A 25144-nucleotide genomic window follows, 5' to 3' on the forward strand; every position below is an offset into this window, starting at 1 on the left:
AAAAGGCCCGTTCCTAGTTTCAATTCAGCTAAGAACATGAAGTAGCAATGTGTTTGAGGATAGCCAAAAGGACCCATTAGGGCTGAATATAAGAATATTAATTTTTTATATACCAACCCCACCCCCCACCCCTAGGGTGTCCAAAGACCGTTCTGAATGTTCTGGCTCCTTCTAACTCAGAGACACCAGTGGCACTAATGTGTGTTCCCAGGAACCTGTGTGGAGTATTTCCAGTGCACTGTTCCAAAAGAGAACACATAAAAAGTTGGCAATCACAGGGTATTTGTGATGCTTTTGAAAACTCCTAAATCACACTATTCTTTGTAGAAAAGCAAACCCAATTGCTGGTAATAATGTTCACAACCTAGAAGGACAGACTTAAAGACAAAAACAAAACCAGATGATCTGCTCACACCACCATTTAAAAAGCTAAAGCTATATTCTGGTAAAATTCGTCATTCTAGTCCCAATTCAAAATCTCCCCCCAAGTCTTAATTTTTTATTTATTCTAGAGAGTTCAGGGGAAAGTGGAAAAATAATGGTTTGGGACCGGAACATTAGAATATTTTTCACTATGGGATCAATTAGTACAGATATTTTACTTAACTATTGAGTGCACTTACTGAAACATTCATTTAATAGAAAAGTACATAAGAGGTGATAGAATTGTTGGCAATTTATAATCTTTTTCAATGATGTCTGCTATTCTAAAGGTTCCTAAAGGATAAATCACAGTCTTTTTTCCTCTTCCATTAAACTCTCCAGAAATAACGGGAGCTGGCAATGAAAATCACATAGTGGAAACACAGAATGAAAATTATCACGTGGCAGTGTGAAGACTATTTCAGGGAAGGAATGGGGATGAGGAGGTCAGGATTCAGAGTTTGAAAACCTATCCTGGTCTGCATACCAGTTCTGTGACTATAGAACTAGTGTGAGGTTTTAAACAAACTTTGTCAATCACAAAGATAAAACTGTCTATGTAAGCTAGTTATACAGACTGACATGGCAATTCTAGGGAAAATCTATGTAGATTATTTTTTAATTTTAAAATAAAAAAATTAAAACCATAGTTACTAATGCTTTTGTTGTAAAGGCAATATATATTTACTGATTAAGAAAATACGTTACATAACAAATAATCTCTCAATGCCCTGATGTCCAACCATGGGCCTTGTGATTGAAATGGCAGCTATGAATCCCATACACGAAAAATGGAATATGGAGTGACCCAGTTTATTAGACTGTGATCTCCTTTCAGTCAGACACTGTCTTATGCTTCATTGTAACCCCACCACTTGATACACGGCATCCTATACAGTTGGTATCCAAAAAATATTTGTCAGATGAACAAGCGTCCTTCTAAATATCTTTTGTATTATAACACTGTTTCCAGATTAATAATTAGAGCCACGTGGGTCTAGTTCAATTGTATCCAAGCATCAGCCCTGGATACCACCACAAATCCTCTCTCAGTACAATTAGATCATAAAATCAAGTGGACCCAATTCCTACCTGCTTGGTTGGTTGTTACGGTGACGGAAACCGACTGGTCTGGGCTCGGGTTGTACTTGGACACTCCATTCACAGCCCAGATTTCAAACGTGTAATTGGTGTGAGCAAGGAGGTCGGTGATGGAGACTCTGGTGGTCTTCAGGCCATTCTGCTGTGGGGTGTAGTGGACCCCACTTCCGCAGGGTCGGCACTTGCTGGGGTCGCCAGCTCCACATTTCTTGCATACCACGTTGTAGGAGATGTCCTGGCGGCCGCCCGTGTTCTGAGGACTGCTCCATTCCAAGTTCACCGATGTCTCATTGACATTCGAAATCAAGTTGAGGGGAGCAGACGGTGGGCCTGGAGAAACAAAAAATCTACTATCACACCAAGAACTGAAAATATCCTTTCAGAATCTCTCAGAGCTTACAGAGCTCTCTGCAGCTAGAGGAAGGAAGGTGGCCCCATTAAGTATATTAAGTGAAAAAAGGAAATCAAGCTACAGATAGGCCTTCACAAAGAGCAATATGATAGAAGGCTGAATGTGTGTCATCTCATTCTTGTGCAAACAATAGGGTTAGAGAAGGCTGTACCTGTAAAGGTATTCTCATTCCTTTGCAAATAAATGTGTCAACTGCTGTTCTGAGATGTGAAACAACCCTAATACAAATGAGCTCCAAGCCCAGGCTTTCTCTTTGAAGTCATAGGAATATATCAGAACTTATTTCAATCTTCTTGTCTGAAAAATGGGCATATGAATATGATTGTGGCTCTCAGGGCTGCTGTGGGACTCTAAATTAATACTTATATACCACTTTTGAAGTTAGATGAAGACTCCCCAAAGTAGCATGCCATCAATATGAATTAAAATTAAAGAATTGTATGGATATGCCTCTACAGGTCAACATGGCAGTTGAGGGTTGAGCTGCATGCAGGTTATTAGTAGGAACTGATTTGAACTGGTTGCAGAGATGTATGTAGCAGAGATGGCTCTTGAGAGATGTCAAGCTAGGCAAGGTATTTTTTCAAGGCTCCCAGGCCCTTCATCTCACCCTTCAATTTACCAGGGTTGCAGATGGCTCTTTGTGAGCTTGCTCATTTCCACTGATATCACAGAGCTTCTGAAACATGAATGGTGACAGTAGTTGCTTCGAAAAGCAACTTTGAAAAAGAAAATGATTTAAAAAAAGACCCGATGAACTCACTTGCTTCCTGGTGTAGATTACTCTTTATATGCCAGGAAGTTGTGACACAAAACTCGCTTCAAGGAGGAGAAATGGTAGAAGAGAGGGGACACGTTCATGGTCTGAGTCAGGTCCAAACATTTAAGAGACACCTGCCATCCTCTGCTGGGAGATATTTATGTGATGTGACAGTTGAAAAGCTTATACTTTCTGTCACATGTCTGTCTTCCAAGAGAAAAGCCAAAATAAGTTTTAATGAAAATTTGAGGTTTCTGGCACACTGTATATATGTACAACTGGTGATTATGTATTTGGAATGACTGCTTTAAGTGAAATTTGTTTATGTTTCTCAGGAAAAGTTAACTGGAGACCCACATGAACTTGGAACATTTCCCTGGTCAACCACAATGGAGTTTACTCTTCCACAGTATCCTTTCAGAGAGAATTATAAGAGATAACCTATAAATAAGGAGTTATATATTTATTATTTAGCTCACTGTGATGACTGACCAAAGGATTTGGGGGGTAATAGTTTGTAAGAGTAATTCATTCTCCTTGGTTAATACAGCTTAACTGAGGCACTTGACTTTAACATGGTAAGCAGTTTCTCCCAGTCTCCCCTTGGGTCTAATTATTGACAACCTGTCTTAAGAGTTAGGGTCAGCTCCCCACCCTATGAACCTGAAAGGAAAAAAAGTATTATCAAATGTGTGTCAATGGTAAGATTATCCCACAGAAGTCCTCAGAAAGAAAAATAATGTTCATCTTGTTTTTATTTCAAATGTGTGTCCATGATCCGTAGCACAATGACTAGAATATAATAAGAACAATTAGATGGTTTGTGAATACATTGAGTTACTTAAAATAATAGATTCTAAGAGCCAGTATACTATCTTAGATCATCTGGGCTATCACCCTCATTTTAGAGACAAGAAAATTGAGATCCAGAAAACAGATCTGATAACCCCGAAAGTTCATGCAATCTCATTAATGGCAGAACCCAACCAAAAAAAACCAAAAAACAAAAATCTTAACTCCTACTCCTGGGTTTTTTTTTTTTTTTTTCCACCATGTGATCCCCAGTAAAGAAATGAAAAACAACAAAATTAGAAGTTTTAGCCAAAGCTTGCTCAGGCCATCCTTTGAAAGGTAAAGATAGGAAGTGGGAGTAATGTATCTTTAACCCTGCTCAGATGATGCAAATTCTTGCCACTCTAGTGGAATCTATTACTAATGTGCAGCTAAAGGGGATTATGGCTTGGTTTATAAAATGGGTGAGCTGCTTGTTCTTATTTTGTTGTGACTTCCAGGGTTAAGTAAGAGTGACTCTGAAACCCATTAACCTTTTTGCCAAGGTTCTTGGTTCACTTTCACATGGGAAAATGTGGCACAATGAATCAAGCACCACAGAAGCAAAAAGTCAGTAATTAGTATGTAGGACGGGACACGGCAGTGTCTAAACAGAGAAGAAATGGAGCAGAAAACTAAATGGTCACAGGGTTCAGAGACATAACACTGCTCGTGGCAAAAAAAGATGCTGCAGGATTTCAAAATGGAGGGCTGGCAATGAAAACAAGGGCAGCCCTGGAAAAGCCTTCTTTCTTTGGGCAGTAATTCTTATCGAAGGCCCTTGGGTAGCTGCTCAAGGGATGAACAGAGAACTAGGCAAAATCAGTTTTGCCTCCAGGAAAGGTTTGTGAACTGCATTGCTTAGACTTTAAGTGCTGCAGCTACTGAGACTGATGGTTATATATGGAAGTAGTAGCAGCCTAAAAATTGGATTATGACAAGGTATTGGGGGTGGGGGGTGAGATATAGAAATGTTCACCCAGCATGATTGCAACTATGCTGGCCTGTTTAGGTCTGGGAAAACATCTATGCTTTACAAAATGGTGGCTGTTTTGGGATTATGGGATTGTGTGTGTGTGTGTGTGTGGGGGGTTGTTTCTTTTTTTTAACTTGTGCCAATTAAAAATATATACATATATCCCATTTATAGAGAGGGCCTAACTATTCCTAAGAAAAGAATGAATGCCCTTTTCTCAAGGAAATGACATTAATGCAGCCAAAAGTCTATCTATACCCAACAGTCATACTTTCAGAGCAGCACCTTAAAATAATTACCTGCAGAGATAGCTAATAAGAAAACAGGCATGCCAAGTCATCACATGAACTCTCTTTCAATAATTCCAAAGCCTTGGGGGCGGGGGATTTAACTCTTAAATGGCCTCCTTTTCCATTTAAGTATTACATCTAAATATATATAAACAGATTTCTGACATGATTGCCCTTCTCATCAGAAACGTCGATCTGCAAATAAATCTCCAATTACAAATAGGAGATTTACAACAGCGTAATAATAGCCTTACCATTTAATTTTCCTACTCTCCATACTACGGTCCTATCTACTGAACACACCCTAACATCAGCTAGCCTGCAGATCACTGTGAATAGTAAGCCTGTATAATTCTCAAAGCTATCTACTTCTAGCCTGCATGTAGGATTGGCTGAGATCCTGCTTGTGGAATTGCCCCACATTTCGGTTCCTCATTTCTGTGTTATAATTTGTATGGAACACGTAATCATGTCTTGTTTCTCAAGACCCGCAGTACATGCCTGTTTCTACCATCGTTCTATGCTCTCCTCAAGAGAACTGTCCTTTTCATCTTATCGCAGCATTCACCATGGTTCCTAGTTCAGAGGAAGCTCAATAACTGTGTGATGAGTCAATGAATGAGCAAATGAATGGAAGGAAAACCAACAAGGTCCTTTCATGTGTCTGTCTTATGCCCACCTACCTCAGTGTTATTTTAACTGTGTGAACTAATGCAGGCTTCTCTAAGCTAAAGCTGCACTAGTCACTTTTTCTCATATAGAGTCATTATCATTAAGTCCTGTAAGGGAGGGGAGTGTGTCAGAGTAGGAGGCTTGATTCAACCACCTCTCTTCTGAGACTGGAGGAGAGGATGTGGAGCCTTTCCTGGCTATTTGAAAGGAGGGTAAAGAATCTAAAGGGAAAAGAAGGAAACTAAACATGGATTATGTGTGCACTGGAAGGATGTAAGGGAAAGCAACCTGCTCTATAACCAGCCAGTACAGCTGACAATTTAAAATGTGGAACTCTATCAATTACAGTTTTAATAATTTGGGGTTGGCTATTAAGACTTCTCTTTCTCCACCTCGATTTAAAGGAATTATTTATTCAGGCATGAACATAAAGAAAACTTTACCTCTGAAGAAAATTAACTTCAGCATTTTAAAGGTAGGCTAGCATTTTCCTTCTAAGTATTTATAACACTGCAGTTTCTTATCTTTTAATTTTATTTTTATTATCAAAAGTAACACATTTTAAAATTATACATTATTTCAATGCTGGGGTATATTTAAGGGAATGTAAATGTCCTTCCTTTACATTCTTGGTTTTAGTTTTTAAATCCCTGACTAAGGGATTTAAAGACTAAGATTTCCCTTTTCCTTTCCCAAAGAACGGAGTTAGCCATTTTAAATTCTTTTAATAGTTTCATATTTAGATGTCCCCCATATTTTTAATATAATTTCATATCATAGGTATTAGCTATACCACAAGAACCAAAGTCAAATGTGATAATCCTTAGCTTATGAAATCTTTGGAGCAGGAGTCTGTAAAGGGCCAAATAATAACTACTTTAGACTTTATGAGCCATGTGGCCTCTGAACCTACTTGACTCTGCCATTGTATGTCACATGCAGCCGTGGACAATACCTAAACAGAGAGGCCTGGCTGCATGCCAGTAAAATTTATTTGCAACAACAAGCAGCAGATGGATTTGGCACACAGGCTACTGTTTACCAATCCTTGCTTTAGAGAATTTGATGGGAGAAGTGCACCCTCTTTTCAGAAAGCTGCCCACAAGCATCCTTATAATTTTGACCATAATTCTAGGGACTTCAGGGACATTCTGAGCCCACCTACTGTGCTTTGTTCAAGAACCCCTGATATAGAGTCATACAGCCCAGGTAACAATGCTGGCTTTTGAAGTCCACATTTCACCTACTTTCATTTACTAAGAAAGGAATAAAATATACGAGATATTATGGCCTATTTCTTGAGGTCCTCAGAGTTCTGAAAGAAATGAGCACTGCATTTCTTGCCATTGTGGATCAATTTAATAAACATGTATGCGCTTTACTGGTGTGAAATATTTTCTGCATCGCACAGTAGGTACAGGTAAAAGGTGCCACGATGGGTAATTATTATTCTCGCATGGGATGTCACCTTGCATTTCAGTTGACAGGAATCTAACAGTATGAAGCCCCCCCCAAAAACTGTAGCCAGATTATGGGAAATGCAAGGGGATATCATATATCATATCTTGTTGTAAATATCATGATATGTTATAGCATAAAAAGAATCTTCCTTAATTAATCATTCTCTTTCCTCAGAGAAAAGCATCCAAATTTGAACCACCAGCTACAGAATTAAGTGAATATGAAATTTAAGAAGTATAATATTCTAAGCACAAGAGGATATTCTAGTTATTCTGCCAATCTTTATTCTTTCCTACCATGTCTCAGCTAAAATTTAATCTCTGAGTAGTATAGAGAACACACTTGCTGGCTTATGTCAAGATTAGTACCTCCTTAGGGCACCCTCATGTTTACATTTCCATGAGGCTTAAAAAGTTCATTCAAAAATGATCAGCCACCCCGTATTCCTGAAATGACCAACAGTATTCCTGAAAACCCTAAAGAATACCCTGGGCTCTATCTAAGACTTCATAAAAATTTTATTTAATATGTTTATTCTTTCAGAATTGTTCCTCCAGATGGTTCCTAGGCCAGATAAGCCCTGAAACCCAGAGGTACCAGTTTCTCCAAGAGCATCAACGACATTCATTCCTTTACCCATAAGGTCAAAACCCTCTCCAGCATGAAGAAGCTAAAATGGTCAGTGCCCTGGTATCTCTGAAGATTGATAGAATGATCAAATGAGAGGGATGAGGTATAACTGAGAAATTAGGATTTAACAAATGATTATAACTACTGACTCATTTTACAGATTTTTTTTTAGTTTCTAGTGTATTAAAATAGCCAGAAGGAAATACCGGAAATTGTTGAACTGTAATCCAGTAGCTTTGATCTTTGATAATGATTGTATAACTATATAGCTTTTATTGTGTGACTATGGGATTGTAAAAACCTTGTGACTAACACTCCCTTTCTCCAGTTTATGGACAGATGAATAATAAAATAAGGACATGCATGAAAAAATAATAATAATTGGCTGGGACAATGGGGGGAAATACCCTTACATAAACTATGGACAATAGTTATAGTACTATTTTGATAATCTTTGAATTATAACAAATGTAACTACTGTTTAAAAAACTAGTAGAACTACAAAAACAGTGTTCTCAGCAATTGTAACAAACTTTTCACGCCAATGCAAGTGGTTGTGGTAGAGTGGTGTGTGGGAATCCTGTATTTTATGCATGACTGTTCTGTAAACCCACAACTTCTCTAATAATCACTTTTTTAATTACAAAACAATGACAACAACAAAACTATCTGCCCGTACTGAGCCTAGAGTCATAAATGCCTCTGATGCGAACCAGGGGTCTGGTACTAATCATTCCACAGAAAGTCCAGGCAAAGAATCATTGCCCCCTTGCACCCTCTGCTCCGCGTCCACAAGTCAGGTAAACAGCACTTCTTCATTCTTAGGGCAAGCAACGGGAACTTTAGCCAAAAGACGGAAACTTGCCATGATAATTCCATTTAAAGTGGGTTATGCTCAAGGGTTTAATCCATACAGATACATTATTTGGTACAATGTGCCATATAAACTTGTGCTTTCTATTTCTTATAACAACTGGATTTCAAAGTGCTAACAGACGTTAGGATGAAGGGGAAAAGGTTTAAAACTGACACTGTTAGCAAAACTCTACACATGCAACTTAAATATTTTGGACTTGTTAGTGCTGATTGGAATTCTCTGCCCTGGCTCTTTGAAGAGTTGGGTTTCCCCTCAACTTTCATCTCCTCATTCCTGACCACTCTATATACCCTATCACATCACCTTTCTTATTTCTTTCTTGTGAGAATCTTAATTTATCTTGCTTATTTCTTATTGTTCATAGTACCATTAAAGCATACACTCCATGAGGACAGGGATTGTTTCCCTTCTATCTAGTTTATGAGAGACTCCCCAGCCCTTAGAATGATCCCTGACACTTGTGGTTGCTCAATAAATATCTGCTCAACAAGTAAGTGACCAAATAAGTCCTTGGACCATTCGGCTCATTCATCAGAAATATCACTGCCATAGCAATTTGCGTATGCTGCAGGAACTGACCACCCCCCCCACTCCCCCCCACCCCCAAAAGAGGCAAGTGCATGCTAAACCGTTGGGGGTAAAAGATCAAGTCTGCAATGAAGACACAGTGGCAAGGACATCGTTCATAAGAAACTAAAGGCGCTAGGTTCATGTGATTGAGTGTTTCCAGAGTGATTACAGACTTTTGAAACTTAACTGATTTTTAATCACCATTTTGAAATTCAATGCCTGAGCCATGAAATTAATTCTGGATGTGGAAAGAAACATTCCCCAAGAGCGTGGGCAGAAACGTAATTCTTAGATGATCAATTTCTTTAAGCCCTACTGTCACCCTACTAATGTCAAGGCAACCAGTATAAGACACATCTTCCGGGGAAGAAGCACCTCAGGTCTCAAGTTCCATATCATAAGGCTTCATTAATCATGTACAACTTTTGGGCTGTCAATAATGCTTCAGTGTCTTAGCCGTAGAACCTTTCAGATAAGCCTTTGTTGTTAATCTCTCTCCAACTGAAAGACAGGTCATAAGGCAGAGTAAACAGCTGGGGTGTGTAAGTTTTAGCTCTGAAATAAAGCCCAGGCTTCCCACCCTGACAGCTGTATGTGTTGCCACAACTGATTGCTTTCTCTCACCTGGCTGCCATTGGTGAGTTTACAAAAAGATTGGAGTTCAGGTACTTGCGCAGAGATATGAGTAATCCAACCTTTTATCATGGCAGTTTATGTGTGTTAACAATGAATACAGCCAAAGCAGAGCTGCTCATTATTAAAAAACAGAACAATGTGGTTGCATCAACCATGTGTTTCTGTCGTGAAAAATTCTCGGTCTCTCGTAGAGGTAACCTCCTGCTGAGATTTTGTCACTGCCTATTTTTCTGGTATTTTCCCATTCTCCTCTCCAGGAACGTTTTGTCTTTTCTTTACTGGCTGAATTGTGCTTTTAGTTTCTTTATTTTCAGATAACCAGTTTATAGCTAGAGTACTTTATAAACTCTCAGTTATCTACGAGGAAGCTAAAATATGAGAGACTGAGAAAAGTAATACTTTTATTAAAAATTTCCGAAGTATTTGGCTCTAACCTTGCATTTCTTGGCAGAGCGCTGTTTTATGCCATATTTTATGTAATACCAATAACAAAATCTCAAAGAAAAGTTTTTATCATCCACAGCAATCTTATGACCAAAAATTAAGGCAACGCACTCAAAAATAAGCAACTCACTCATATTAAGACAGCAATTATGTGCAAACCCTTGGAACACAAAACCCTGATTTCAAATCTAAAATGACCCCTTTTGTAGATACAAACAATTCAAAGGAAATAATGAAGCTTAAATTTGCATCTTTTGTGGAATAAGCTAGAAAGTTTTCAACTTTCTCAGTCCACCCAGAGTTAAATTTCTCTTAGCAGACCTGCCTCACATGCTGACAATGGATAGCATTAATTCTTGGTTGAGAGAAACTTGTCCTAACCGAGTTGTCTCTGCCTGGTTCCTACCTTCCATATAAGAGCCATTAGGAATGTCTTAAAGGTTCTTTCCTTCCATAGGAGTCACAGTGGGAGGAAGGCAATTATATCTCCGCAAGGGAACTCCTCCCTCATCCATCTTCTGCTGGGCTGCAGAGAGTATGTAGAACAAGAGCCAACTATGAGAGGAAAATCAAAATGCTGATAGCAAAGAAGCTATCCAGTTCTCACCCCAGGGGAGCTCAGGAAAATGTATAATTGACCCTTTTTCATAGAAGCATGCTGTGCATAACCACTGTGTATCTTTCGTGAAGAGTGTCAAAAATGCCATCCAGAAGTGATGGGGCTCAGTTGATGGCAAGCCACTGTTCATTATTCAGGGTGATAGAAAATGTGCAATAACCTGGCTAAATAAAACTGGCAGATTATTCAAACCTTTCCTTTAGACTTAAACCTGAGCTACTCAAATCAATGCATTTTCCAGTTGAATCCATATTGGCCTATTTATCCCTGTAAAATGTCCACACTGGACGGCTTATTCCTGTAAAATGTGAGGTAAAGTGGAGAGTGCAGAGGAAGCTAAAAAAGAATTATTTTAAAGAAGAATCAACGAGATTATACATGCTCTTTATAAAATATCACAAAGCTCTTAAATTTGTATGGACAACCAGATGGCAAGTGTCATGGTCAGGTTCGTGTGTCAACTTGGCCAAGTGGTGGTACCTGTTGTCTGGTTGGGCAAGTGCTGGCCTATCTGTTGTGATGAGGACATTTCATAAAATTAAATCATGATCATGTCAGCTGTATCCACAGCTGATTCCATTTGTAATCAGCCAAGGGCAGTATCTTCTGCAATGAATGATGCTTAATCTAATCACTGGAAGCCTTTTAAGAAGGATTCAGAAGAGACAGGCTCTTTTCCTGCTTCAGCTGGCTAGTCTCTCCTGTGGAGTTCATCCAGACAATCCGTTGGAATCATCGGCTTCACAGCCTGCTCTGTGGATTTTGGACTCTGCGTTCCCACAGTCACGTGAGACACTTTTAAAAATTTTATATTTGCGAGTGTTCCCTGTTGATTGTTTCTCTAGAGAACCCTAACTAATACAGCAAGCAATCAGGTTGTGGTCCATCTAGTGCCTTCCTTTATAAGCACACTTGATGATCCTTGGCCTTGTATCTTTAATTGTCTTCAGTTCTCTAGAAGTGCTTTTTCTACTAAGAATAAATATGCTGAAAGGCCATCTGAAAGGGAGAGACAAGGGCTGAAATCAGTCATTGAACATCTGAGAATTAACTATAGCCCAGAAATGGAATGGGTAGAAGACCCCGTCTGGCTGCATCTCAATGTCTTTGGTGGCTTTGACCCATTTGATCCAGGGAACAGGCACATCAGTTGACTTATCAACTGTCAAACAGGCAGAGCAACTGTATGTTCTACACTAAAAAACCAAGCCGCGTAACCAGGCAAGGAGGGAGAGCTGGTGTCTGAACTAGAGTTTTTTCTCTTTCTTTATTTTCCCTACGACAAATGGAATGCAGTGCAAAGCTATACTATTACTTTGCAAATTTGGTAAATGACATGAAATTTTTCATAGAAATACATTCACAAAAATAAGAGATGGCATGGATGATAAAATGGTCAGAGATCAACCAATGGCTCATGTGAAACAAGATTTTGGGAAATCTTTGGCCTTTGTTCTCACTTTCTAGTAACCAGTTCTTTACTAGCACTAACTGCACTCTTACTGACTTATTTCATAGAATGTTCCTCCTTCCATCAATATATTGTCAGCTGCTTGCAGCTCTCTAAAGCAAAAAGAAAATGAGGTTAGGTATATTTGAAACTGAAGGCTGCCTTTTGTCCTATGGTTTACAACACATTAAGGCTTCACATTAGACAGGCTCCCAAAATCCCTTAGCCAGACAGTTAAGCATGTAAATCTTTGGGATGGAGAATTGAACTGAACATCAGTGGCACCATCAAGGGCTTGTTTGAAAATGAATGTGAGACTCCCAAAATTAAAGCACACACACACAAAAAAAGAATCACTCTCTTCTCTTGACCTTGGAAACAAGTAAGGCCATTGTTATTTTAATTTGCATTCAAATTTTAACAACACAGTCACACAGCACCAGCAGAACCCACATTGGGTTTTCACTGAAGATTGCTCATCATTTCATTATGGTTCATTACGCTGATAACTGTCACAAAGCATTAGAAGTGAGGGTTCTGAGTAATAGAACGGAAATGGTAATTTTAAAACAATATACTTTCTGGAGGAAATACAGTGGCACGCTAAATTCAATTAGAAAAGGCAAATGTAAAGACAAAGTAAGTGATGTTTGTTGTTTGGAGTCAGGCTATTTCAATTGCTTGATAACCAAAACCTGCAGAAAGCTTTTTCAAATCAAGATCTTTCGTCATAGATCTTGGTAAATTTGCCCTCATTAGCTCTAAGCTCCTCCAGTATAAATTGTCTTAAAAGCTGCAATTTTGGAATATTTTAGGCCCCATGTAAGTATCAATCCTTTTGTTTGTTTCACACAGCTGACTGAATTATTCAAGGCCATTTACTTGAAGACAGACTTGCGAAGGCTTTTTACACTGGCAATCCAAAATAATAATCTCTCATTTACAGAGCAAACCCAATCATGAGACTTTAAAAAGTTTCATGAAATTGGTTAAATAAAGAACATCCCAAAGCACCCAAGGACAGATTTTCAATTGAAAAAATCCTGAAAACCACTTTGGTAATGGTGCTCAGAAGTAAAGGTGGAAAGATAACAAATTAGCTCTTTTTTTCTAGATGTACAAAGCTAATCCAACTAACCTTCAGAAACCATTTTTCTAGCACATTTTGAAACATAATAAGGGGTTGGAAAGTTACCTTAAATATAATATTGGTTCAGCCTCCCAATAGGGGAAAAAGATATTTCTCACTACTATCATTGACCAGGGCACTAAATGACTAAAGCAAGCAAAGACCTTCATGCCCAGGGGAGCAGTGACCTCATTCCATCACCACTGAATGCCAGGAGACATTCCTGACTAAAGGGAAAAGGTAAACATAAGGTGAGAGAGATTTGGGGAGAAGCTGTAAAGGATGTTTGGTAAAGGACGTTCATTTCATTAATAAAAATCACACCAAAATTCCTTCTAAGAAATGATTCATGGAATCAAAATTCCCTCGTGAGCCTGAATGGCCTCCTCATGTGTAAGAGGTGATGGTCCCTGCCTCCTGCCTTGCTGGCACCATCACCAGAAAACCCTGTGCTTTTCCTGACATATGCACACGTCTGAGGTAGGCATTTAGATTTCCACTCTCTAGAAGTAACCTAATGGGGACTCTGGAAGGAAAACACTCCACAGTGAGTGTATTTACTTACCCAAACCAGATTGGATTTCTTCATTTGGGAGACACATTTTACACATCCATTTTCCATTAAAGGAGAATGGTCAGAAAACCTTGAAATGATCTTTCTGGAGTCACCACTGAGCTGAAGAATAGCCCTGAAAGCTAAGGCCATGCATGAGGCTGGTCACTAAGCCCTGGATAACTGAGTATGTCTCCAGGCCAGCACCCTGGCATCACCTGGAACTATTAGACATGCAAAATCTCAGGCTTGGCCTCTGTGCTCCTGTGTCCCTACATGATTTCCATGTGATTTCTGTGCATGTTAAAATGTAAGAAGCACTATTCTTAATGGTTCAAGTAGCACTTTCTATAAAGGCATAATTATTTTCTTGAAAATAGTCAGATGACACTTACATGGAAACACCGCTGTTGGTCTCACCGGCAGTCCTTCTCGTTAACCTGACCAGATGCTCCACCAAAACTTCTACCAAAGATAAAGCGTATTTTCTACTAAATTCCCTTAAGTCCTGCAGAAGGTGTGAACTTCCTAGGCATCTCCTTCCCAATTAGCTAATGCTACTTGTATCTTGTATTCACCTGGTCTAATCGTTCTCCAAGTGAACAAAAACCTGATTTTACAAGCCAGTGGAGCAGAGTCTCTCTTTGGCTAGAAGAATGAGTCTCCGGTAGTGTGTTTTATTTCTTCATTAGAGTGCCGTCACAGTGAGCGATCCCTAAATGCAGGGCCTGCATAAGAATGCTGGGGGTAGAGACAGCATAATGAACAAAGAAGGGGTCTGATTATCATGGCTGTCAGCACAAGGGAATTGGGTTTGTCACCTGGCTTAACCAACTGGGAAGAACTGATTAGAGGCTGGAATCAGTTTGAAAGGATCCCTGATGTTTATGTTCTTTTCCATCCCAACGTCTTGTTGAGAGACCCTGATAAAGCTGGGGGTGGGGGGGTGGGGGAGGGCTTCACTCTGCAGGTTGTCTGAAGAATAGGTTCTTTGAGAAACTCCCACTGTCTTCTCTACAGAAATGTCTACTAGAGCACCACCCAGGAGAAATTTCTGCCATGATGGAAATGTTGTAGCTGCACTGTCCAGTTATGATGGGCACAGTCCACATGTGCCTACTGAGTACTTGATATGTGACAAGTGCAAATAATTTTAAATGTAATATGAATGATATTCCATTTCAATAGTCACTTGTGCGTGCCTAGTGGCTTCTGTATTGGACAGTGCAGATCCACGATATTCAACAGGAAAGGAGAAATCCAGAAGAGAGCCATAGGGTACGAACTGGGTTCTAATTCTGCTGCCGAACTTACTACTATATCTAGCAGCAAAGTATGGTCACCTCCTTGATCCATAGCTCTATCTTGGAGGAGGTTTAAAAGACTTAAGAAGTCTTTAAGTAAGACTTAAAGACTTAAGTAAGTAATGCTTACTGCACTGAAAAACAAAGAACTTAAAATTCAACACTGCAGAGCAGTGATCTCAATCTCTGCTGCGCTGCAAAATTACCTGAGCAACTTGTGCAAATACTGATGCCTGGGTCCTGCCCCCAGAGATCCTGGGGTGCAGGTGATTTAGTTGCAGTCAAGGGTAAAAACCCCCGAGAGAAAGGCTGTGAGATTCACTGGCAACCTGCTGTGGAGTTGGTCTGGGGAAGGAAGTGACCAGCTGGAGGTAAATAAGGATGAAAACAAGCATTTAGTAGATCCCTACCATGTGCCAGACCTTTACAATTCTGATTTAATTCTTATAACAAACCCAAGAAGTGAGTGGTGAGAATCTCATTTTACAGATGGGAAAACCAAGGCTTGGAGTGGTTAAACAAACTGGCCAAAGTGACAACATTGGTCCACGGTTAGTCCTAATCAAGGCTGACTCACTGGCAAGTTGTGGTGTTCTGACCAGCACAGTGTTTCCTCTTAACTGAAGTACTGTATGTCAATTCAGCAGGGTACAACAAACAGAGGAAAGCACAAGATCTTGAATTAACAGTGTAGAAGAAGGAATTCCAAGAGCATGGGCCAGGAGAAAAAGAATCAAATACTGCAATGGTATTTTCATTGGTCTCTCACCAATGACACAAGAAGACACCATCTACCTTGACATTGTTGAAAACAACCTCTGAAAGAAACACAGAAGTTACTTTAGGTTTTAAACTTTCTGTTCAATCCATATGCTAAACTTAGTATTTTTTTCCTTCCCCTTCGTTTTTTTCTTTTCCTTTTTTGCTTATTCAGGGTAAAGCTAAAAATGTGTTCCTACAGAAACATAAAATTCCAAATGCTCAGCTATCACAGTTTTATGACACATATGGCAAATTTTCCGGTAACATAGGCACATGGCAAACTTTGGAGTCTCCCTAAACTCTCGATAACAAGATGCAATAGTTGAGTTACTGACACAGGGTCCCCTGGAATGCTAGGACAACAGATAAGAGTTACAGGATTGAAAAATACTCAGGAGAAAAAGCCATGCTCTCTTGCCACCAAAGATTTATTTCAAGAGGATTTGTAACACAATCACCATGTAAAGGAGGTGATGGGCTACATGATGTGAATTGAGGGCAGTTATCAAAATGTCAGTCCATTCTCCTGGAGTTTTCTATAGTGCCTTAAATTCCCACAATTAGAGTTGTTGGCAATGGGGGTGGATAGAAGAGGAGAGATTACACAACGGGACATAGGTTAAGAAGGTTTAGATTTGGAAAGAAAATGGTTGGGTCTTGAGCAGGTCAAGCAAAATAGCCATTTGGAGAAAGTTCTATGAAAGGAATAGAAAAAGACAAAAACTCTTTGCATATTTATTGTTATACCTAAAAGTGGCTAGAGCACACCCCTTAACTCTGGAAGTTCATGTTTGATGTGGAGAAGCAGGCAAAAGAATCTTCTGGTTGTGTAGCTGTCTTATCAAGGTGAGTGTGATCTTGAGCATGTTCCTTAAAATCTCTGTGCTTGCAGTTACCTCAAATGTAACCGAAGATATCTAATAGGTTTGTTATAAGAACTGTGTAATAAATTTACAGAAAGTGCCCAATACATTATCTGGTCCAATTATAAAATCACTATTATCATTATTATTATCCCTTTGTTATCAAAGAAACTAAGAAGTTATGCAATTTCAGCATAAATTTGAAGTTTCTCTTCCCTATTCTTTTTAAAAGTGGTTTTTGACTGGACAAGCCAAGGGCCTTGCAGCAGCCTCAACTGCTTTTGATAACCAGAAAAAAACCCTACCATTTGCAGTGATGTGGACTCCAGGCACGCTGAGATGGAGTTTACAGTAGTTAGGGAATAAAATAATTGAATAGTCCTAATGACAATCAATATAAAAATATATCAAGTAGCACCATCTTGAGCATTTACATAGTCTATAAAGCAAACCACATGCAATTGTTGTGCACCAACAACCAAGAAGAAGCCACTAATAACTCCATTGTACAGATGAGAACACTGAGACCTGAGAGGCTAAGTCGGTCCCCCAGCTCCTGAGTGATGGGGCAGGGAAGCAAACCCAAAGTCTATGGAAGACTATGAGCCTGGCTACTGCACAGACCCTGGTGGAACAACTGGGCCTCAATTCTGAGCCTTTAAGGACATGCCCATGACAGGATCTGCAAGGCCAAGGTTGTCCATGGAAGAAATGGTGATCCCAGGAACACTGTGAGAAAAGTTTTCTCAACTATTCTGGCAGACCATGCTTGCCAGCCACATCTACTCACTAACCCAGCATTTATTAAGTGTCTGTCATTAAACAGGCATTTATTAGGATCCAGGCCTGGGTGCTATGAATACAAAACTATGAGGAAAGAAGGAAGAGATGTAATGGCAGTACAGTCTATGACCTCAGTGCACGCTGGGCTGCCCTGCCATAGATCTGAAACCACTTTCCCACATGCGGTCCCATCCGTCACCCTGCCCTCTACCTGTTACCTCCCACAGCTGTCAAGATTCCCCAAGAGTCCTCAATGAAATGGTAAAGCCGTTTTTAAATTCCAGTCTCAGCTCTAATTACACTGTCGGACAACCCCTGAACACTCAATCTGTGTTCCACAAAGTGGTCTTTTGGCAGCTGTGCATTTTGAGGGCAACCAGAACAGTGAGAAAGACCCTTTTCTCTTCATAAGCATTTGCCCTGCTATGATGGAGGAAAATGCATCTTTGATCTAATTTGCCCCCTGCATGTTTATCCTGGAAGACCCTGCAGCCCTGCTAGGTGGTAATGAAAGCTGTTGGCATGGCAGGAATGGCAGACAAAGCATTCAACTTACGGGTGCAGGGCATGGAAGCAGCATCATTGTCTGCTCGGAAAAAGCCTCGGTCACAGGTGCAGGAGGTGGCGCCTTCCCAGACGGAGTAGCTGTGGGGTGGGCACTTGGCACAAGAGGCATCTGTGGAGAGTGCCTTGTAATATCCGATCTTGCAGGCTAGAGAGAAGGAAAACAAAGACACACACATAAACCACGGCTAAAACCACAAAGCTAAAGGGAAAGCTACCTCTTGATACCGAAGAAGGGTGATGATGCGATTGCAAATCACTAGTGATCATCTGGCTTAGATAAGAATAAAGCAACCGAAACCATTAATTGATTATGGTCACTCTGAGGGTTATTTAACATTCCTGGTCAGTTGGCAAGGAGTCATGGAAGAATTTTCTTAAAACTGGTGATATCAAGTAAAAGCATAGCTAATATTTACTGAGCTCATCCACAGCCCCAGCTTAGCACTGTATACACATTATATGTTGAATCCTTACAGCTTTCCTTTTCCAGGGGCACTGTTACCATCCTTACCTTACCAGCTTTGAGCACTTAATACCTGATACAAGATCATGCCATTTGGTTAAGTGTCAGGGTTCAGCTTTAACCCCCAACTCAAATGCCCCCGAAGTCTGTACTCTCAGCCACATGCTATGGAATCCAGAACACAGACTCTAACCAACCAACTGGAAATGTATACAAGTGCCAGAAAGAACTTGGTTACTGATTATTTCCTAATTACAGCTGCAGAGAGTACCAAAGGCACAGACCAATAAAAATTTCCAAGTATAAGAGACGTGAGTTTGTAAGACACAGGATCACAATTTCAGGGGAAAGTAATATAAACCTCTACCAACTGTTGATTCTGGAATGGAATATGCTAGGACATTTTCTAGTTGTTTAGAACAGAATTTTTTCTCAAATTAATACAACCTTCCCATGTTTCCCTCTCCGCTACCTCCTACACCCCGCAAGGGGCTAGGGCAGGTCATGGGTCACACAGCTCTTTATGCACCTGACATGCTTTCCATGACTTCATCTTTATAAACATCACACTGACACCAAGGACTCCTTTTACTAATGTGGAAAAACTCAATAATTCTGTTAAATCTCGTAAGAAAAACTAATTAATAGGGTCTTGCCTCCTCCCAGGATTTTTTCCTCCCCTATACCCTTCATGATCACCTCTCAAATCTGTCTCAACCCAGTATAAAAATTGACCAACACCATCTGCATAAAACCCACAGAGAAAAGGTGTTAAAAGTAGTCATTTCATGAGACCAGAGGTAAAAGTGTGACGGTTTCTTTCCAGCATGATTCATTTTCGATGCTCTCCATTTGGCACGTCTTTAGGAGGTTCCATACTATCAAAAACACAAGCTGGGAGAAAGAGCCATCAGGTATTTTCCATCAGCCTGACAGCCAAAAGAGAGCAACCGAGCCAGCAATCCAGCAGATCTTATTGAAACGAGTAGACAAAGGAGGGCCACAAAACTGCTTGATTCTTTGCGGAGCTATGGCCACAATCCCTTGGCCAAATCCATCAGGCATCTGTATGTATTTCCACTTGAAGACTGTTCCCCTTGCCTGCACATCCTGTTGGTATTTTCTTAATCATGCTGTTGCAATGGCAAGTGGAAAGGGAGTTTAGCAGAAGCTCAGGAAAGGCACACGTTACTTCACTCTTATTAACTGAGGTTGTTTATGGAATTTCCTTTAACGAGCCAAAACTTTATGATGTGTGGAGCACCGACAATAAAAGCGCTTGGAGATCAATCTCTCCCTTATTTGCTTTTCATCTTTCACTAGACCAGAGCATCTTAGAAAAACAAGTTGCTTCAATGACTATGATTTATGCGTCTCAAGTTTACACACATCGCATAATCAGATAAGGTTCAACTTGCAAGGTGCTTTTTGGTCATGCTCAAAATGGTCCTGGGGTTTTGATTAAAACCAGAAACCATGGCTTTGGCAGGAAGAAGCACTGGGGGTCAAGCCTGGTCCCCCCATGTTAAGCACAGTGAGTCCCTCAACCCAGCCACAAACCCACTGCATCTCACCTTCCACTGGGTCGGTGACAGTCAACAAAGGCAGCTTGTAGTAAACTTGTCACTGGGTGCTAGAAAGCCTGCCCAGCCAAGCACGCATTGCTTTCATATTTTCACATCTGAATGGTGGAGGAAAACTCTGTACTCCTGACATCCTTGTGTACCTCGATTTCATTGTGCATTAAATTCTAAAAACTCACAGGGCGAGTAGAAGAAGGTCAACAGGGATAACAATTGGCTCACAATTGCCTCACTGCCATGTGTAAACAACTCATTCAAAATCGTGTAAAAAGAAAATACTGCATTGCTGTTGCCTCAACTTCTGATCAGACTCCTTGTTGTTCAAAAATTAAATTCATAGTTCACGAAAATCAAACTGGAAGCTGAGTCTTGCATTTCTGAAGGTTCAAAAATTAGGTGGATATATTCTGTTAATTTAAGGAAGAAATGAGTTTGCAGCTTTATGTATTTTTTCTACTTTTCCTCGAAGCTGGTAAAGTTGGAGTTCATGCGTTACTAAGAATAAACATATGGGCTCATTTGGGAACTACAGGGTTTTATACCTGTTTGGAAAATTGAAAGGCTGCTGTTCTTTAAACATGCTGACTATTTTTACTCCCTTTTCCCCTTGCTTTTACAAGCACCAGCAGAAAATACAAAATTGTCATTGTGCTATTTTTGGCGGCCCTTGCTACCCTTAACACATTCTTTTTGTCTTCAGCCACATTAAGAACACGTTATTAATATTGCAGGATTCTTAGAAAGGATCTCTCAAAATATAGCGGTGGCTTTTCAGGCACACAGCCCTTACACTGCCTATATTCAAAATGACCTACTAAATTGACGGCTCGATGCATTTCTCCACTCAGAGCCTTCCAGCATTCTGCTCCATGACTGAGTGAGTACATACTGCATTTGCTCACCACCTTTGTGGGTGTCTTCAAATTTTCACTAGAGCTTTCACTCCAAACAAAACGCCTGTCAAAGATGTGTCTGGCATATCAAACACTGACATGTATTACGGTTTCCCATCATTCTCTTTTAGGTGAGAAATATTACACTGCATCTTTGAATACTAATGACTATGGAAACAAGTTCTGTGCAGGGTTCAAAGTGCACACTGAAGGGCCACCTTTTCCCCTGCCCCGTTTAGGCGAAGGTTCAGTAGATGGGACAGGCATGAAAGGGCTCGCTAAGCAGCCTCCGCATGTGCCTTTGTGGGGAGATTCGTTCACATGTGCAAGGCGAACTTTGAATTTGATTCCTTTAGCTTTGCCTTAATTAGTTCTTTCTGTTGGCTTTGAATAATAATGAGAAAGAAAAACTCCTCTTTTATTGGCTCATTCACTACCATAACATGGTTGCATTTTAAGGTAGAATCTTCCATATAGTTTTCTTTACAAGATCCTTAAAGATAATAATTTTAGTTCCCCAAAAGAATTTTTAAGGTAATGAATGGAGTATTCCTTGGTTCTTCCCTCCTCCCCCCGGCCTTGGTACATGGATGTGTGTCTGTGAGAGCAAAATGTCCAACTTAATGATCTGATTACCCTGCTCTTCTATAAAATAACCTAGATAGATGATGACGGGCATTTTTCTCCTCCTGAGAGAAATACAGAAAAAAGGATAGTACCTTATTATCTTAATAGTTCATTTGTTAGCTAATTTAATCTGAAGAAATAGAAAGAGAAAAAAAGTAGCTACTAATAATAGCAATCGTGATGACATATTTATTTATTTATTTATTTATTTTTTTGACACATATTTATTGAGCACTTCTTGTACTTACACGTACTTTTCATCGAACCATTGCAACAACCCTGTAGGGTTCTCATTTTGTAGAGGAAGAGACAGAGTCTTAAGCAACTTGTCCCAGGTGACACAGTTAAGATGTGCAATCAAGCACTTAATTCCAGAACTCATGATCTGCGGAAAGTCTATATGCAGTGACACAGGGTTAGGACTGATCTTGAGTAAAAAGTATCACCTTGATATTATCCAGGGGTAGGGAACTGGGGATAGTCACAACTCTGTTCCCCATTCTTTTGCTGCCTTCATCAGCCAAGCTTTGTGTTTCTGCCATCTGCTATGCAGTTTGTGAAATGCAAGGCTCTCCAGGGCTGCACTGCCCAACAATCTTGCCACTCCTAGACACTGAGCACTCGAAAAGGGGCTGATCCAAATGGAGATGTGCTGGACCTGTAGAGCACATGCCAAACTTCAAAGACTCATGACCAAAGAGCAGTAAGATAACTGGTTAATAATATTCTATGTTGATTAAATACTGAAGCTAATATTTTGCATATATTGGGTTAAATGGAAGGGAACATATAATTATTTTCATCTTTTTCTTTTTACACTTAACGTGGCAACTAGAAAACTTAAAATTACATGTATTATATTTCTATTGAACTGTGCTGCTCTAGAGTATTAAGCCTCGTGTGTCTGTATGCCACGTGTGTGTGTTAATTCTTGCACATGTGGCTGAATGCTGGAAGCAGGGAGGGGGGATTTTTAAACCTACATACCCAGATTCCACTTCAGAGAATCTGATTCACTTCTTTAAGTACCGAGCTAATTTGAAAAGCCTAATTTGGGTTTAAGTACTAACAAATGGACTAATGAGTTAAAAATTACCTTCTCAGGTAGCAAATTTGCATTTTAATATAGGGTCTCTGGAAGGTCAAAGCTGAAATTCCAGGTCTGGTCCCTTGGGGGAATTTGAACTATTTACGCAAACTGGTTCCCAGGAAAGCTTGTAGGTCCCTCCAACTTCATCATGCAGGCATGCTTCCAAACAGGTTCCACGGAGAACTCTGCTTCCGGTGTTTAGTGGATGCATAGTAAATTTAGTGTGTTTAGGAATCTAATTTAGAAATGTCAGAATCATTTAATGGCCATTATTAAATCAGTTTCCTGATTAACTGTTCACCTGCTAGGCTGTTTATTATTTGAATAGTATTAGAGGCTGTCAAAGAGGGTTTCTGCTTTGAGGTTTTTGTAAAAGTGTGCAATCCTCAGCCACCTTTGGGGAAGATATGACCATGAATGAATTCTCAGACTACGGATGAGGAAAATGAGATAGAGTTTATGGATTTGCCCAAGGCAGGGTTGGTTTTTTAATCCCGATAGCACTACTATGCTATCTATATCTTCTCTAATTTTTGACACTACAGGGCCAAGGTGGAGGGATAATTGTTACATTGAAATGGGGCTCTAAAATTGAACATCTACTCTGAAACTGGGTTCTGGGCCCACGAACGGAAAGATACAGCCAAACACTGGCAAGTCCACAGTATACAAATCACCGACATCCCAGTACAGGTTACACTGCTATTTGTTGAGAATAATTGAAATTTGGATTTTTGAAGGGATAATAATAGTCGAGAGTTTGGCAAATATTTTCTGTAAAAGGCCAGATATTAAAAATTTTAGACTTTGTGGGTCAAGGGCAAGATCAAAGATATTATGAAGGTACTTAGCTAATAAAATAGTAAACAATTTTGATAAATTTTTCGATGATGATGGAACTCAAAATATAATAATAATAATAGTTAAGTACATTTTGTTTTCCCCAAAATAGGGCTTTATTACCGAGAAGAATGGAATTATTCTGTGGAGATAATGTTTTACTTAATTGGGGTTCAAAGCAAGTGGTCCTTATTATCAAATTGAATGCAAATGCTCATTTATAAAAACCATTCTTAGCCCTCAGCCCACACAGAAACAGGTGGTAGGCCAGATTTAGCCCATGGGGCTGTACGTTGCTGATCCCTGCTCTAGTCCAATGTATTCATTTTTGAGATGAATTTCTTGCCCACAGTTCTATCTCTGGAGCATGCCAAGAAAAGTCTGGAATCTGTGGTTCCTCGATCAGTTACCCTGCACTGCCTCCCTGGGTTTTGAATGACAAAGTTGAAAAAGAGAACTTTCTTTCTACTGCTACAAAAGAGTATACTTCCCAGGCACCATCACACTAGAAAACTTATTAGACTCAATTATAAGTAAAACCGTGTCTTCTCTTGGGCATTTCACATTTCTACAGTTATAAATTATGATTAGGCTTAACTTTGTATTATTTTAGTATTCTTTCCTGAGGAATCCTGAAACTGAATATCTTCATCTATGAAATAAAAAGACTAACACTCAGTTTTGGTATCTGAGCTACTAAAATCAAGGATCAACTAGAAAAACAATGGAAATACTTTGTATTTACAATTTACCTTAAAAAAAAAAAGAGCTGCTTAACCTTCTGTATGTAAATAACCCCAACTTGGGGTATATGTATAGACAGTGAAATGTTCGAGAGCTTTCAAAGATATAAACTGGTCTCTTGGGTCACTATTGTGCAGCCTAAGCTCTGGTTTGGGATAATTAGTTGACTAAAGAAGAGCCTTTGACATGAGATGACTGGACTGAAATTTAGCTAGGATGCCAAGTTTCTAGTCTCAACATCTGTGGTTCTCAGATGTTAGTGTGCAATGGAATGACTTCAAGGATTTGTTAAAAGTCCTTCAAGTTAAAAAATATGGAACTGTTACACTTTACTGTGAGGGAATTCCCTGTACTGTGTCAAACATTAGGAACACCCAGATCAATAGGCCAAGCCCTTGATCTTGAGTCTTATTCTTGTGAAGCTTATGTAGGTAGCAGAGAAGCTTAGCCTACCTATAAGTGTACCTAAGGGTTCCTTCTGGAGGACCTCTTCTGTTGTTCAGATGTGGCTTCACTCTCTCTAAACCCAACTCCACAAGTGACATCATTGCCCTCCCTGCTATGTGGGACATAGTCCAGGATTTCTGAAAGTCTCCCTAGTGCTGTGGGAGATGACTCCCAGGGATGAGTCTGGTCCTAGCACAATGGGATCAACAATGCCATCCTCATAAAAAGGGGGAAAAAGAAGTGTAACAAATATGGTATCAATGACTGAGTTCAAATAGAGTAGAGAGGATACTCTGGAGGTCACTCTTATGCATGCTGCTACCTATCACAACTTGTCAAACCCC

The 25144-nt window shown here is 39.8% G+C and overlaps 1 protein-coding gene across 2 annotated transcripts in view; it reads right to left on the reverse strand.

Annotated features, from left to right (window-relative positions):
- EPHA4 (EPH receptor A4) overlaps window positions 1–25144 on the reverse strand; it is a 149242-nt gene that overhangs the window by 63524 nt on the left and 60574 nt on the right. For both annotated transcript variants that reach the window (XM_077155257.1, XM_077155258.1), the window contains exons 4-5: window positions 18103–18258; window positions 1516–1854 (exon numbers count right to left, since the gene is read on the reverse strand). In XM_077155257.1, coding sequence (XP_077011372.1) covers window positions 1516–1854; window positions 18103–18258 — 495 coding nt within the window. The remainder of the gene's footprint in view (window positions 1–1515; window positions 1855–18102; window positions 18259–25144) is intronic.

The sequence above is a fragment of the Tamandua tetradactyla genome, chromosome 3 (assembly GCF_023851605.1).
Source record: "Tamandua tetradactyla isolate mTamTet1 chromosome 3, mTamTet1.pri, whole genome shotgun sequence".
NCBI classification, from domain to species: domain Eukaryota; kingdom Metazoa; phylum Chordata; class Mammalia; order Pilosa; family Myrmecophagidae; genus Tamandua; species Tamandua tetradactyla.